A 17,740-nucleotide genomic window follows, 5' to 3' on the forward strand; every position below is an offset into this window, starting at 1 on the left:
CCACTGTGTTTAGATTCCTCGCGGCTAGGTTACTACAAGCAATAGCGACTGAAAGAGAGCGGATCATATTGGAGTTGGAGCTTATTGAGGTGGAAAAATAGTTAATTTAAGTGAAATTACTAAAACTGAAAGAAACAAATGAGAGAAGACGGAGGAGATGGCACGTGTGGAAATGCGTGAGAAGGTACGTGCGGAGATGCGTAGGAGAAAATACAATGCTACCAAGCAGACCAATCACCGATCTTGCGGTCCGCGTCGTCGCGACGTGTAGTTACATTTTTGAGGAGGTCAGGCTACGGCGAAGGGTATGCGATATGGGACACGTCTGTGCGTATGCTACACCGTACCTACTGCACGCACCCTACGCAGAAGTATACATTTTTCCAAGTAAAAAAAGTTTTCCAAAGTGGAAAAGCCAACAATCAAATCCAGCTGAGTTAGCGACGTACGAAGAACGGGCCCCAGAAAGATCCGAGCGTTGGAAACAAGTAGATGGTTTATTCTAATGGCATCTTGGATCGCGTCGAGGATTATGTTTGTTCGGAGCATTTTGTTAAATGAGGCTGTGTAATGGAGAGTTCGCAAAAAACAAAAACTTTTCAGGCAAGATGAAGCAGCCAATATTAGATCTCACAGCAGCTGCATCACAAACGTAAAACGAGTTCATAATGCTTTGTTTTATAGATGGATTGCACTTCCTCAATTGGGCGTTGTTGATACGTTAGCCAAACATAACAGCAGCCGTTTTTGGACCAGGCTTAAAGGAGTCACCCCTTGATTATTTCAGACCGCTTCACCACTTGAAACACATGCATATAACCCATTGAGAGTAGAGGAAATAAGACAAGGGACACCAAGTAAAGAAGGAATTTTCAATTTGTAAACAAACTAGCATCAATTAAATGTCAAATATCTCCAATGAGTTCAAAATAAGAACAGCCATTCCAATGTTCGACCCAATTTCTGCTCCAAACATTTAAGAAACCATGCTTGATTTGTAAGGAATTTGCATCAGAAACTTTTATTTTGGTAAAATCATACAATAAACGCACAGCCGAGTCGTCTCATGCAGTGCAGAGCCTAGAAGCTACGACAAAGCAAATACTAAATCTAAGGAGCTCTGGTGTCCTCTCAGGGAGTGAACTATTGTCCTATTTCCATCTGAATGAGGGGCAGGGAGCTGGATTTTAAGTGTTTCCAATACACATTAAGACTTATTGCAGCATGGACACTTGCAGCTTCTCCTGAGTGGACTAACACCAGAGTCCCCATATATGTAAATACAATAGAGATCAACCACGTGTTCAAGGTTGCCATGTGCCAGACATTGACAGAAACATAACTTCAACAGAACAAATGCCAATCTGTTGGACAGAAAAAAAGCACACATTTGGAGAATCAGGACACTTTTTGCACTGATACTATTTTTTTTTTTTTTTTTTACGACTTTTGATTCCAAACCTTGGCATGTTTTTTTTTTTTTCACTGTTTCACTGTTTCCAATTTTGAAAGCCAATTGGTAATTCCGTAGCAACGTGTTGCCGTTTCAGGCCTTTAACAGCTGTGGAATCTGACCGAGTACATTATCTCTGAAACATTAAAAAGCTCACGCTACCCCGAAATATAGAAATTTTTCACGCATACAGGTGACATTCAACATTCAAGTGCCAGTGTTTAGATATTGTCTTTTGGTCAAGTTTCTTGAAACTTTCAAAGAATCACTTTGAGGCTTATAAAAATAAATATTTCTCAAAAAATGCTTAATAAATTACACAAAACTAGCAGCAAAAGTAGAATCTAGAAATCTGTGTGCAAATAGCTAAATTCCCCACTGCTGATCGCCCTGGTCCCAAATAAATCCTGGTAAATAGTGAGAACCCTTCCCCTTTTGTAAACAAGCTGCGAATCTCCTCTCTCCTGACACAATATTTGGAAGCTTGAGGACATGCACTCAAGACACGTGTATATAAAACTCGAAATGTGCAATAAAAGAACTTTGTAAAACTTGATGGGCACAACGTACACGGGCCTAGACCTAACTAAAGTAGCACCATTCAACTCGAAGTTCTCAATACTGTCAGTGCATCTGATGAATTCATCAGTTAAAAAAGAAAAAATAAAGTCAAGGCACAACTCACTTGAGAAGAATCTATTGCACTTGCGATAAATGCCTTTTTCTCCTCCGCTCGACCGCTTCCTTCCTTTTCAAGAGAAGAAGCTGAAAACTGGCTCCTCAGCCAGCGGTTTAGTTCACAACTAACCAGATGAATTTCAGGAGCTGACAGCATTCACACACCTGGTGTCCAGTTCCCGTAAAAAACGAGCCGCGGGACCAGACACAAGCTAAAATGGTGGCCTGCCTATCTGCACTCACGTCAGGCCCAACTCAAACAAACTCCCGGATTGGTTCGGATCGGTCAATGCCTCAAAATGAACCCTCACGCTTCCTCTACCTACGAAAAAGGGAGCCGTGCCTGCTGCACAGCTTGAAAAGAGGACGTTTGTATTAAAAGAAAGCCTGCAACAATTCATTAGTCTTCTCTCCTTGACCAAAAAACAAAACACTAGCATGCGTAGATGACCAAAGCGGTCATGTTCCAAAGGCACGGCCGCTTTGGTTCTGTGGTCCGTTTGTAGCCATTTGAACTTCACTTTCAGGATGGCAGGCATTTTTTGTTTTGCTGACATTTTTAAAGAAACGTTTTACCAAAAAACCTTTCAAGTTTTTCAATAAAATCCCATCTGCTTCTCTAAAATGTTGTTTCGAGAAAAAGAAAAGAAAAAGAGTAGTACTTAACAAAAAATGCTGCCCACTTAAGAGTGGCTGGCATGTGGTTCTTACTAGCTGCCATAACACTGTCAAGTCAATTAAAACAAGTGGATTAAGAAGTTCCTGCATTTTGAATTTTCAAACACTGAGTGTTTCCAATATTTCGTCATGAATATCACAACTGGAATGGCCTTTTCAAGACTACCATATCCCTAAATAGGCGTCTCTCCAGGATAGAGTGAGCAAAACAAAAGTAAGTCGGACTGATTCGTCCCTTGTGACAGTCGCTTCACAGAGCGGTTCAAACGTCTGCAAAGTGGCTGTGATGGTGCTTTACTTTGTGGCTTGTATTATTGGCTTCATGATATCAGTGATAATTTGAAGTTCAAATGGAAACAGTGACTCGTCGAGTCACATTATCCCAGTATTTGCCAAGGTTTGATTAAGTACAAGCTTCCAAACATCTTTACAGCAAAAAACAAAACAAAAATTAAGCTCTTGGCCAATTTCACTCGAAATTAACAAAACTAAAAATTCCTGTCTATATTCAAAAAGGCACAGTACAGTCACATACAAATGATCCTCTTTTTTCCAGAAAAGATAAAGAAAAAAAAAGAAAGAGAAAATTTCAAAAACCTTGGTGCTGTAATAGATCAAATACACAAGTGGGCATCCTTAATATTCTGCACCAGTTTAGCCACAGATCAGCTCCCTTTAGAATGTGGGCAGAGAATCACAGCGTGTAATGTACCGAGTTCATAAAGCTACACAGGGGGTAGAGTCTGGCTATGATAACATGTGGTATCCGTTTGGCAAAATTTTTTAGTTGCCCCACCAGTCCACCTGGGCAAAGTTTCCACCATAGTTTCCATAGTTGCCCCCGTAGCTGTCACCGCCAAAGCTCCCAAACCCACCTAAAACAGACAAAAAAAATCAATTGTATAACAAATATCCCACAATAAAATGTACACTTTACATTAATAAACACTGTAGAAACATTGTTCATTGTTGACAGTCTTTAATCAATTCATAAATAAAGGTAATAAATAATTCACTTTTAATAATTAAATAATTCACCGCTCCAATTCAATCAATCTTGTAAAAGATTTAATTGTTAGGCCATTCCTAAAGCTTGAATCAACGTTAACTAATTAAACCTTTAAGTGTTGACATGACAAACAAGATTAAATTTAGGCTTAAACTAACCCTTATTGCCTCCAAAACCTCTGTTCCCTCCATGGACACCAGTGTTGCGAGCACCACGATTCCCGAAAGTGTTGCCGGCCCCAGGCATCTGGCGGTAATCCCTGGCCCCGAAGCCACCAGAGAACCTGGAGAAGAACAACATGTCATAAGCCTGGAAAATATCCAAATCCAATGGGGAGATTTTGGAGAGCTGGATGTTTCTGTACCTCTTGGGTCGTCCACGGTTGGTGCTCTTGTGCTGGTGCTCGTAGGCTAGGTTCTCAAGCCAGGAAGGCACCTCCTGTTTGGCCTCCACCAGAATGTCCAGCAGATCCTTGGTAATGTTGCTGTTCTTATCATTGTAGAAGGATGTGGCCAGCCCTGAACATATATCAATAATTCAGACAGATATTCTGGCAAAAATAAGATGCAAGATATTTCTATAAACCGCAAAACTCACCAAGGTTTCCCACACGGCCAGTACGACCAATGCGGTGGACGTATTCCTCAATGTCACTGGGCAAGTCAAAATTGATGACGTGTTTTACATTGGAGATATCCAGGCCACGGGCAGCCACCTATCAAGACAAGAATACAATCACTCGAACAAGCGCAAGGAAAACCACGGGGGTTCCGGTGAACTCTGACTCTACTCACAGCAGTGGCAACCATGATTGGGCAGCGTCCAGAACGGAACTGCTGGAGCGCCTCCTCACGATCACGCTGAGAGCGATCACCGTGGATACTGGTGCAGGCATAACCCTCACGGTACAGGAAGTCCTCAAGAGCGTCTGCACCCTTCTTAGTTTCTACAAACACCAGTGTGAGAGAATCCTTGCCTGCAGGGTGATAAAAGCTTTGAATAAGATCATCTGCAAAAAGCAGTAGTGTATATGTGCGTTTGTAAAACTATTTTTTTTTTTAATTCAATGCAATTTCAGCCTGTTTGTAGCTCTACTGTTGTCAAGTTTTGGCATGACTCCCATTAGCATGCAATGAAGAGATTGTAGAGCATTAAAAATGTCTCACTGTGAGACTTCTTTCCCTCCCTTTAAGATACTAACAAGCCTTCTGCTCTAGTCCTTGCTTAGGTAATGTTGCCATGGTAACAATGACCAACGAGACTTATCTAAAAGCACTAGTGTCTCATGGTGCGTTCACGTGCTATGGTAATTGTTGGAAATACCAAAAGCCGACATGGAAAATGCACATGAACACCCCCCTCCCCCCATGTGGTATTTTCCACTGGGCAACTCGTAGAATATTTTGATGGACGAGTTGCCGAGATGAGATGAATTTTGACCTTTTCAAAATGGCGGAGCGCACCGCGAGAGTCGTGAATGGAAAAAATATATATGATCTAGAAAATATACAGCATATTATTTACCTTTTGAGTTTTGATAAATCATTTTCTTGCTGTTGCAGATGACTTAAGCAATCTAAAATAGTTTTAGCTAAATAACAGGTATGGATCTCCATCTTTTTACCACATTACGACAACAAAAGCACTTGAACGCATCACACTAGTTCACAAGTGGAAAATATCCTATTTTCCATAGCAGGTGAATGCACCACCAGTACAGTGTAGCTATGGATCTAAATGAACGTTTGACCAAGAGCCAGTCACTGAATCTATAGGTTTACTAGCACAACTGAAAATCTTCATCTCTTCTGCATCTGAGTCACTTCTAAGAGACAAGTGGTTGTCTAAGAGACAAGTAGACAAATTCTTACCTTACACTCCTATTCCACTCAACTAACAATATTATTTCTAAAAGTGTTCTGCTACAATACTATAAAATGTGTAAAGAAACGTATACCATCTGTTCTTACACAGAGCTTGACCAGGTCTATTATTCTTACAAGGACCCAATGACATTGTAAAACCGTGGACAAGGAAAGGCATCTCACCTGTGGCATTGAGCAGGTCAAGGAGGAAGGAGCGCTTGTCATTCTCTTCCACCCAAACCACTTTCTGGGTGATGTTCTCTGAGGTGGAGCCCACACGGCCCACAGCCAGGAAAATGTACTCCTCCAGAAAGTCACGGGCAAGAATCTACACATAAAAAGGTACAGATTCAAAGAGTTCCTTATTAACATCGAGGTTCATATCGAGTCTTGCTGACAAGTGTTAAATTAAATGCATACCTGGATCTCTTTCGGGAAGGTGGCACTGAACATCATGGTCTGACGAGCACCTTTTGGAGGCATGGTGTCTTGCTCCACGATGCGTCTGATCTGGGGTTCGAAACCCATATCGAGCATTCTGTCTGCCTCATCCAACACCAGATATCTACACAAAGCAGACAGTTATTTTTCAGAACCAAGATGTATTGGAGGTTAAAAACAATCTACAATCATTTCACTAGAAGCCTAGATCTTTTCTGTGCTACACTTACTTGCAGTAGTCCATGCCAATCTTGCCTCGCTCCATCATGTCTACCAGGCGACCAGGTGTGGCCACCAGCAGGTGACAGCCTCTTTCCAAATCACGGATCTGCTGGCCTATATCTGCGCCTCCGTATACTACACACGGGCGCACCCTGGAGCGGTAAGCGAACTGCAGAAAATGAGAACAAAAATTGAGACAAGCTTTAAATTGAACCAACATTTGTGAACCCGTTATTGGTTCTCTAGCAAGATATACCTTTCTGGCCTCATCATAAATCTGAAGAGCAAGTTCTCTGGTTGGAGCCAGGACTAGAGAGATGGGAAACTGCTTACGACGAACGTACTTTCCATTCTCCTGCTTAAGAAAGTCCAAAACAAAATGTATTAAATCACAGAAGCAGAATTTCTTTCCCCTCACAAGAAACTTTGCACAACTTTAAGCCAGTAAAGAGATGTTGAATTGATCTGTATAATAACCTGGGCACTGGCTTTGGTGGCCTGCAATGCCTCTCCAGGTCCATCACTGTAGATCTGACTGAGAACAGGAAGCAGAAAGGCTGCAGTCTTCCCAGAGCCTAAGTGAAGGGAGCACACGCACACACACTTTTTATAACAGCTGCGCACTGTGGTCTCATCCTGACAGGGCAGCTAAAGCCACTCTTTGCACAACACTACAAGTTTATTTTGACCAAGCCCAGACTGCTGAGACAGGAAGTGCTCATCTAAAGACAAGCTCACACTACAGGACTGTAAGACTACCTGAATTGCTGTGGTGCTCACACTACACAACCACAAGGTTTCTTGTCATCTGTGGTCTTGTCATAGCAGCACGCATACTAAACAACGCTGACGAGGAGCATAAACTGCATGACACTTGGTCAAGACAGTTCAACATTGGGGAAAAAAAAAAGTTCTCCATGCAAACGATAATGAGATTTTTTACTATCTGCACTGTGATGGGCTGGATTGGTTCCAGCTCTTTGTTGCTTTACACACACTACAAGATCACGTGGAGATATCAAACAGGTTTGAAAATATAGTAGCGTGACGTCCGTGTCTGCTCGAGAAAGGCTCAGAACTCGACGTTGACCTGTTCATGCATTTGGCACTTTTTGGACTCGGAATGAATTTTTAAAAGTTTTCAAAAGTTCAAATGAAATTGTACAATTTATTAAAAAAAAAAAAATAATAATAAAAAATTTCCGTTTAAGAATTTGTTTAATGCAGCATCAAATGTATATAGATGTGTTTGGGTTGTTGTAAATTTTAAAAATCAATAATTAATATATCAGAGTTGTTTGTGGTGGTGATTAGACGAGATCTGCGGCGACGTCACAATCGTGTTGCATTATGTTGGTATATGGAGCAGCCCACATTAGTACATTAGTGTACATATGAAGTAGACTTGCTCCCTCTGTCAAAATCGAGGGAGCGAGGATTTGTCCATAAACTTCTCTCGTCCACTTCACGAAGTGGAACACACTTCAAAATGGTGGCAAGGATTCCCCCGAGGGGAAATTCGCAAGTGCGTGTCTAAAGTGGACTGGAATGCAGCACAACTAAAGCCATTTGCATTGCCCAGCCGTTCAAAAAAAAAAAAAAAAAAAAATAAAAATCCTGTTTGCTTAGTTTTACTTTTCCATCACATAATTGCAAATATAGTTTGCAGTTACAGTTCAACTGGGATGATGCAATTTTAAACTATTTCCCCACAGCAGACTGACATGGTGGTCCACTGTCTAATGACCCACCTGTTTGTGCACAGGCCATCAGGTCCCTCTTGGCCTTGATGATGGGGATTGCATACTTTTGAACAGGAGTAGGGCGTGTGTAGCGGGTTAAGTTGATATTTCCCATAATTATCTCGCCCATGTCCACATCATGGAACTGAAAAGATAAACCGAAATTATCCAAACACACATCATCTGCCAGAGTCTTTCATTATTTTAGTTGGGCACTTGATCCTACAAGGCACTAATTATTAGGCTTACACTCTCGATGTGCCCAGGAGCGTTTGATCCAGTGGCCTCCACAGGAATGTCATCATACTTCTCAAAGTTAATCCCTGTGTTGCTTGCAGAGAACAGCTCACTGTTGTTCACGGGCAAACAAGAGAAAACAATGGATTTAACTCACAATGACAGATGGACACTCTCAGGAAACAAAACAGTGCGCCTAGCAGTGGGTCACTTACTTTTCCAGACGATCGTTGGGGGGCATTGGCTTTGACCAGTCCTCTTCGTCTCTGGACTCTTCAACCCAACGACTGTTCCCTCCTGTTCCTCCAAAGCCTCCACGCTCATACCTGCCGAAGAATTTTTTTTTTGTAATTAAAAATAGAACCTCATAAATCATGTAAAATTTTGATTTCTTCTGAGCACATTGCATTAATAAGCTTATTTTATCATCCTACTGCTTAGAAAAGTAACAGCCAATAAATAGAAGTGCATATCTCATAACTCAAACCACACAACTTGAAGCATCATTCACATCTGTAGCATGGGTGCAGCAATTTATGGTGACCTTTGTAGAAACGATGGGCGATAAAACAAACAATAAAACCGGTGGATTATTGAGGATCATCACCTCTATCGCAGTTACACTCATGTTACTTTGCAGTCCTCCTGCGTCATCATAAAAAGTTTAGCCTTTGCATGTGCGATTCGGCACTAGCATGCCATCAAGCAAATGGGGTCAGTGCACACCCACACCCGAAGCGTGCACAGAGCTACAGATTTAGGGTTTTTTTTAACTAAAAATGTTCAAATGCACACAAAAACAAGGCAACATGTCAATCTTGGCAAGGACACTCAAACAGTCCTTTATATCTTAAGTAAAGCATTAACATTATGTCTTTATGCCCCAACAGTTGGGAATTAGAGATCTTTTTACTTACATTAGTTAGGCTAGCATTAGTTTTAGCTGAGATACTGAAATTCATGTCTTTACTTGCCTTCCTCTTGAGCCAGCTCCTCTATCATTGAAGAACACAGATTTTCCTCTGTCAGAACGCCCACCAAAGCTAGTGTAGGCATCTCTGTTCACCACTGCGTTCCAGCCTCCATCTTTGTTCTCATAAGTGCCATAACCTACAATTTCATCATGTTAGATGATTAAAATGTGTACAATTCACAAGGGACCACAGTTTTCAACTAAAACAGAAAACGTTCATTTGCATGACAACAGTGCTTTAGTGGCCTGAAAATGCAAAACTTTTGAAACCAGGTCTCAAAGCGCAAGTTTTTGAAAATGATCATATCAGTGTAAACTACAAAACTGTTCGTTGGTGAAAAAAGGTGGCCTCGTGCATGCGCATTACAAGCTCAGTCTATCGGCGCGTATTGTTTCTGCAGAGCATTTTAGTCATTTTCACAGATCCATGTGAATGGGGATAGTTTTGACGTCTGTGCATGAAAAAGGAAACTTTTTCAGTTTTTACTACATTGTTGTCATGTAAATCTCCCTCAATCTTGTAAAACTCACCTGCATTATGCATTGGCTGGTTAAAGGAACCACCGTTCCTGCTTCCACGGAAGCTACCACGTCCTCCTCTGTCATTACGAGGAAGTCCACGGGCAAAGTTTGCAGTCCCATTTATACGACCATCATGGTACCCATTGACGAAACCATTGCTATGGCAGTCCCATCCTGGTGAATCTATCCAAAAAGTGACAGGCAGGAAGAGAACAGACTGTAAAAAAAAGATCAACGACACCCTTTCACTGTCTTTCATTAGTGAAAAGTGATGCTGCCTAATTGTTTTAAGACCTAACATGGCGCTGACATCTTGGCGAGATTTGGGACCTGCTTCTAGTGATCGCAGTAGTGATCCGGAAGTAAAGCCGCGATATCAAGGTCCCGCCCTCACTCCCGCAGAAACTGTTAGTACATGTTACGGCCCTCGGCCTGTTTCTGGTCGCTCTCCTGCCCCTCCTCCTCTCTCTCAGGCCTAATTGCCGGCAATTGGGAAGCTGGTGCTTAAATTAGGAGCTCCTCAGCTGCATTGGGTCTCTTCCTGTTCTGTTCTGGGGGTCTAAAGGCTTGAACGCTTGAAGCTATAATCTCCTCCCGAAAATCCCCCCAAAAAAAGTCAGTCGGTGCCTTGGTGACCACTTCATTTAGAGAAGCTGCCAATCATGATGTCACATACTCGTTTTTATAGCATCAAATAAATTAAGACCAAACTTTTTTTTTTAAACGAATTTTTTTAAACTACTAATTTATAGCTTAGCTCAAAGCCAAGCTTGGTTCTCAGTGATGGTTGAGTAAGTGAGTGGCACTGGCAGATGTGAAAAAGCCAGTTCTATTTGCTGCTGTAAGAGGAAAGTGCTTACTCAAGTCAGTTGAGTGAACCAGACAAACAGGATCATTGCACTTCTCAAAAAGGAGACAAAAAAAGCAGATCTTTGGGCAGAACTGGCACTCCTGCTGTTTACAAAACTGTATGAATCAAAAATAACCCTGTTAGGACAATATAGTGACTCCTTTCTAAGAAAAATCCAGTTTAAGGAATAAAGAGCACACACACTCCAAAAACCACATCATGTGACCCTTTATCATGCAATGTACTTTATCAAAAGGGGTTGTAAACACAAAAGAAAAAGATTACAAACACTAGAGCCAATATGAATTAATCACCACATAAATGGGTGACCATTTTCCATCCAAAAACCGGCAAAAGCAGGTCAAGCCCTGTCACTGTCAAATGCTCTAATTTACCACAGCAATCATCCCAGCTGATAACACTGACTGCGTCCTAATTTCCATCGGTGGCTGCAAGTGACACACACATAGAATTTAGCCAGGACTGCATACACACATGTATACACACTCTTCATTATTCGTCTACAAAAAAAATCTTTTGAAAATCAAACTGCCTCAGATGTGGTTATACTACACAACTAAACATCATTTAAAATTTACTTTACAATGCTTTCAAAGATTGAATCACTGCTGACCTAATTACTAATCAGGAAGCAAAGAAATTACGTCAAACGAGGAATCAACAAAAATTTCCTTTGTGTCAGGCAGTAAATGCAACAGAAGGCAAAATAAAACTCAAAAGCAAAACAACTTTTACACAGTAAAACGTTTCTTGGAGGTCCGTGTAGAATGTGGTGTTTTTTGGCAAGTATGAAACCTAACAATTGACGTGGCAGCAGTGAAACAAGTCAAAGCTCAGATCAGCTACTGTAATTGGAGTGGGCAAATTATGTTGCGGTTTAGTTAAGAGCTGTTAACATGAGCATCACTTTTAGCCACACGATTAAACATGCTATTGACATGTAGCATCAGAGTCTCAGGGTCTAGTTAAGTGCAGAGGTCACAGAGGGCAGAACAGAGGCACGAATCGATGCACGTCACATGCACAGAGATATGCCACATCTGTGGCCAGCCACTAGAGGAGGCGTGATAAAACGAGAGCTCCTGGGACGGATATCTCTGGGAACCTAAGCAGACGCAGAGGGCACTTAAAAGACCACAATTCCTTCACAAAGGGAGGAACGCAAGAGTAAATCAGATTATTTTGAAAAGTTACCGGTCATAAAGTCATTCCATGCAGTTATCCCTGTAGCTTTGGTTTCCCTCAGTGTGCCAACTCTGAGTATATTGTTTGGGAGAAACTTCAGGAACAGTTTCACATTGTCAGAAGATGCCAAAATAATTAAAAGCATTCAAAGGAGAGTGTGCACGCCATGCACTATCACGTACAAGCCTCTTTCCTATTTGTTCAGAGTCAATTTGAACAGAAGAAAGGACAGGAATGCAGGCAACTGCTGCATAATCACAGGGAACAGTGAGACAAAGCGATCAAAGCTTTGCAGACTCAAAAACAGCTCCTTCAGTTTCATTCAGCACTCTGAGGGCAGCCATTTAAAACCAGTTCTCAAAGTGCTGGCTCTGAAGTCATAAAAAAAAAAAAAAAATTCATGCATCTTGGAAGCAAAGCACCTTCAGCAGAACCTGACCAAGACTTACAGCTCTGTACTGGTGCCATTGAATAACCACTCTGTCTACCAGAGGAACAAACATTTCCTGCTGTGAAAAAACAATAATGAAGTCAAAGTGAGGAAAGAAACTCAACAACGAATTATGAAACATTGAAGAGGATCAACAAATCATTCTTTAATACGATGAAATTGAGAGTGGCTCATGTCAATGAGAAAATTATACTCCAAAATGATTTATGTAAACTGCATTTGGTTCATGGTTTCAGACCAATTTAATGGCTCTCGATCAAGTTATAGAATGTGATTATCGGCCGATCAATCTGGGCATCCCTATTGATGCACCAATTGACTGACCAGGGACCGAATTCCACATGACCAGCACAGACCGGTAACCAGCCAGTCTGTCTCACGTCTTTCCGAATCCGAGCCGAGAAAATCACTCTCTGCTCTTGACTGAATAACTTTAACTGTGAGCATTGATCTGCATTTTATTTTTACATTTAATGAAGACTACCCAGTATTATTAGGGCCCAAGCTTTGAAAAGGCAAAAAATTAAACTACCTTTTGGGCACTTTTGGGGCCCTTAACGTGCTCAAACTCTTGAAACTTTGCACACAGATCAAAACTCACGGCCACCAGGGCCGGGCTGAAGCTGGTACCCGGGCGTGGCAGGGGGGCTCGACAGCACCCCCTAGAACGGGGTTCGAAAACTTAAATCAAACTATAAATGTTGTCCATAAATCAAACACACTTGCATGTAATAATATGAAACTCGGTACACATATAGACTGGCTTATTTTTTTTATTTTTTTTTAAATATCGGCTTGGGCCCGTAATCGCTGCTCGCAGCTATATTTTTACATTTGATTAATTTCTCAACCCACCTGAAAAACTCTAATTATTCTATTGCATTTATCTTGTTTTTTTATGAAAATACAACTTTGCATGGAAGTAAAATTGATTTTTGTTCACATGTGGTCAATTATAGTTCTTTGAAAAAAATCTGAATCAGCAAAAATTGGTATTGGTAGGTCATTAATATTTTTTTCTTGTTTATCTATTTTTATCGTTTTTGTTTGTCAAAAATAATTGTGAATCAGACATTTAAGAAAAACTAAAGCACCCACAGAATATTAATAAAAAGCAACTCAAAGGCAATATTTATACATTTTTTTACACACAAATAATTGCCAAACAGGTAGCCTATGCATCAGCAAATTTACCATTAATAACCCACTGTATGTAAAGTAAACAAGCAGAACATACCATTTTGTGATACGTCTTTGTTTCTCAAATGAGGAGGAATGTAACGCCCTGAAAGACAAAAGACATTCACTTATCAAAGTTCAGTAACACTAAGGAAATAAATTGTACAAATACAAAAAGTAGAGGAGAACAACAATGAGAAGGCTTTTTGTGCTTAATTTCACAGGCATTCAATCTAAATGTTGTAAAAGCACTGAATAGGATAAAACACTTACGACCAGTGCCAACACCCTGTCCATCAGCTGAGTTCAAGTCTAAGACAGCAAGCTAAAAGAAAGAGAAGCAGAGGGCCATGTCAACTCATGTAAACAGTACCGAGCATAAGAGTTTATTTAATTAAAATGAGAGAATGTGGAATTGTCTAGGTTGACAACCTGTATGACTTTTTCCCTCCATGGAGCACAAAAGGACATGTTAGGCCTCAGAATCACCTTTCACTTTCAGTGCATCTTTTATCCATGCAATGAAAGTAAAACAACATCCACTTAGCATCTCCTTTTGTGTCCACAGCAAAGTCAAATAAGTTTATCATTTGGGTAGAGTAGAGTAAATGATGACAGTTGCAAGGCATGCCAGAGGTCACAACTGTGAATGAATTGAGACTGAGCAATCTTAAAAGGGACACTCCACCCATTTGCATTAAGCTTTCCATTGTTAGAAACCCAGTTATACTACTGAATGGTCGTGCAACACTCTCATTTTCCCCTGAGACGAGAGAAATCTGCTATTTACCTTTTTCACTTCCTCCAACAATGACTCAAAAATCATAATTTTATCATTGTAGGAGGAAGTGTAAGAGGGGGGGATTTCTGTAAAGACTACAAGCACTAGATCCCACCCTTTCAAACCCGCTCATAGTGGACCTAATGCGCTAACAGACCTATCACAGATCAGTGCCAGTGCGTCTGATTTCACCGGACGAAACTTTTTGAAAATATGGATGAAGCTGAACAGGCAGACGGATGCATTATGGAGGATTGGGATTAGCCTAAACATAGTGTCAGCCATCTTTTTTGGAAGCTCTTTTTTGGCAGGCTCTTGTTCTGTGGAGAAAGCTGAGTAATGTTAGGGGTTACCATCCTCTAATTCCAATTTCTTGGAAGTCCGTCGATTTCCCGGCCGTCGATGTCCGGGATTCAGCTTTTGCTTTCTGCAGTCGCCATGCATTGTTTACATGCAAGTTACAGCTTTTGTTTCAGTCTAACTGTATTCATTCTGATTGGTGAAAGCATGAACGCTAAAAAAGTGATCGTTGATGTGTATTTAAACATTGCAAAGAAAATTCCTGCTCCATCGTGAGAGATACGAGACCGGTAGCTTACGTCTCACAGGTGTCGCTCATCGGTAATCATGCCACCAGCCTCGCGTCGTTCCCCACGCGGCCCTCACTCCTGCTCGCCACAGTAAACATGATGAATGGCGACTGTTGAATGCAAAAGCCGAATCCCGGACATTTTGGGTGATCTCGAAACACATTTTCGGCAGACTAATCACGGAGACTCACTAGTAACATTAGCCTAGACTGTTGTTTAACTACTGCGCTCTATAGGCGTGGCCTCCTAGGACAGCGAAGCAAGTGCATTCTGGGAGTTGTTGTCTTTCATCCACATAAGCCAAAAATACATTTTCTGGCTTTTCTCAGTCTAGGAAGCTCCAAATTCAAAAATAATTTCACATTTCTTCTACATGAATTACCCATTTAAAATAAACATTCATCTTTCCAAAGGTGGAAGACACTTTAACAACAAAAAAAGTATAAAAAGTAGTATATGTACCAAATTCCTTATATCTATTATATACGTTTTACATGATTGCTTTCAAAGGGATAGTTCACCCAAAAATAAATTCTGTCATCCTTTTCTCACCCTTATGTTGTCCCAAACCTGTGTGAATTAGAGTCTCTTTCTTCTGATGAACAAACACAAAAAGATGATATGAAGAACATTGGTAAACATCTGGTTGCCAACATGCTTCAAATTCTTATTTTTTTGTTCAACAGAAGAAATAAACTCATGCAGGTTAGGGACAACATGAGGGTGAATGAATTAATTTTCTTTTTTTGGGTGAACTATCCCTTTAAGAGATTTGACAAACATCTTTCAGAGGGGTAAAGCGTATTTAAACGACTCTGGTCACGTGACTGTTGATATCAGCCACGTAAAAATGTCACATTAAATCAACAGTCTACGCGGTAATTTATAGTTGTCCACTGTATGAACTTGAAGTAAGAGAAAAACAAAACAACTCTACTTTAAAATAGGCCCTAATCAAGCTTAAAGCCTATGATCATTAACTTATACCAGGAATGAGAATCTTTGAATTGGTCATAGTGGATAAAGAAATTGATTAAACATCCATAATCCATCATCGGCCTGTTCCATGTAAAAAATATTCGATCGTATCAAATTTAAAGGTAGCATGATGGTACAACAGGCCGCAGACTGATTTCCGATAGATTTCCTCGCCACGAGTTCAACAATAACTCAGTAACGTTAACTTACTTGAAAGTAAATAACTATTTTAACGCTTTTACATAACATGAAGATATAAACTGTAAAGATGACGGAAAAAGTTGAATACTGATGTTGATTCTAGTATGCCGGCCAGTAAAACAACGTTCAACTAAACAGATAAACAGGAAAAGGCGTCGGCTGTGAATTAAACAACACTTTTAAACTCTAAATGTGGACATGAGAAATGACTCAATCGCAGTCCCCCGTGTTATAATATTTTCATTAGCTAAGTTAATCTGTTTAGACTGTGTCAACATCTACTGAGGTGCCTTCTTTGGCAGCATTTCTGAGGCAACGCAATGCTATGAGTGCTGTCTAGAAAGGCAGCTCACTAGGTTTTGAGACGTAGCCTGCTTGTCAAAGCCAACCGATCAAACCGATTAACGTTACGAAGCTCACACATATTTAAACACATATTCATAGCCTACCTGCTGATCTAGACCGTGTGAACCGTCGACGACCACATGACTCATAACTAAAGACAAATAAGTGAGGATTCCTCCTTTATTTCTGAGAAGCCGTTTCTTTGTTGTCTAAAGGATTTCAGCCAAGTCTCCTTTTTATAACGACGTCACTTGTTCTTTTGTAATCCTGTCCTTCTCCGAGGGCTTTTTGTGCCAAGACCGCCGTGGGGAAAAATAAGGAAATGTTTACGTGTACGTTATCCTCCCTAAGGCCTTGTACTGGGGGAAAAAAACAACGAAAATTTAAGTTTCGTTCGGGATGTCTCTGTTGTCTGCCCGCTGTGCTGATGGCAGCCCAGTGTGTGTGCTGTGGCTGTTGGCTTTAGGCTAAATGCCATTGGATCAGAGAATGCAGGAAAGACGTCACTGCGGCCCAAATATCGCGAGATGTTAGACGTCTCTTGCACTGATCTATATAATGATATTATTGTTATATATCATTATCATATGACAATGTCATTCTATAGATCAGTGGTCTCTTGGCAGTGCACTCCGTGTTGGGAAAAGAAAACATATTATCAGAGAGTGGTGTATTATTATCTATGAATGCTCATTGATATTTGATCAAGTTCACTGATATTTGTGCTTGCACGTGTTAATCATTTTGATAGTATATTCATCCCATACCATGGGAAAACGTGGGTTCCATGGTCAAACCAATAGTATGTAGGCCTAGTACCATGGATTGATTACCAAAAACCAGAACACTCGGCCCGGCAAACATAAATCAAATGAAAGCCTACTCGAAGTTTACTCAAAGATGCCTTATTAATTTCAATACATTTTAAGTAGGCTATGCCTCATCTATATGGATAGAAAATTGTTATGATAATTGTACTGACAAGATAGGCTTCTCAGAGGTTACTCAACATGTTTTATTATGGCAGGTTTCAAAAATAATGAATGAAATAATGATAGAAATAACATAGCTTTCTGAATTATTTTTTTAATTTTATTTATAATTTTAATTTTAACAAATTGCACAAAAATAGCTCTCACAAACAAACTAACAAAATATATTTATATCTTTAGTTTTCTTCCTCTTTGTCCTGTTTTTCTTCCTCGTCGTTCTTGTTTGCCCATGATCTTTCTTTCTTTCTTTCTTTCTTTCTTTCTTTCTTTCTTTCTTTCTTTCTTTCTTTCTTTCTTTCTTTCTTTCTTTCTTTCTTTCTTTCTTTCTTTCTTTCTTTCTTTCTTTC

At 40.4% G+C, this 17,740-nt stretch overlaps 1 protein-coding gene across 2 annotated transcripts; it reads right to left on the minus strand.

Moving 5' to 3' along the window:
* Positions 1-1,002: 1,002 nt before the first annotated feature.
* ddx3xa (DEAD-box helicase 3 X-linked a) lies at positions 1,003-16,865 on the minus strand. Of its 2 annotated transcripts, none has more exons than XM_039653091.2 (18): positions 16,506-16,865; positions 13,780-13,831; positions 13,565-13,612; positions 9,830-10,003; positions 9,300-9,435; positions 8,541-8,651; positions 8,338-8,437; positions 8,098-8,233; positions 6,824-6,921; positions 6,603-6,701; positions 6,355-6,515; positions 6,104-6,248; positions 5,867-6,011; positions 4,613-4,794; positions 4,416-4,533; positions 4,183-4,336; positions 3,977-4,101; positions 1,003-3,684 (listed from the first exon to the last, which is right to left on the minus strand). In XM_039653091.2, the coding sequence occupies exons 1-18, from the start codon at positions 16,548-16,550 to the stop codon at positions 3,593-3,595; spliced, it is 2,121 nt and encodes a 706-aa protein (XP_039509025.1). In that variant the 5' UTR covers positions 16,551-16,865; the 3' UTR covers positions 1,003-3,592. The 2 variants fall into 2 exon arrangements, with proteins under 2 accessions (XP_039509025.1, XP_039509024.1); XM_039653090.2 differs by having other exon boundaries at positions 6,603-6,704.
* Between the last annotated feature and the right edge of the window lie 875 nt (positions 16,866-17,740).

This window comes from Pimephales promelas, chromosome 7 (genome assembly GCF_988280905.1).
Source record: "Pimephales promelas chromosome 7, fPimPro1.hap1.1, whole genome shotgun sequence".
In the NCBI taxonomy this organism is placed as follows: Eukaryota; Metazoa; Chordata; class Actinopteri; order Cypriniformes; family Leuciscidae; genus Pimephales; species Pimephales promelas.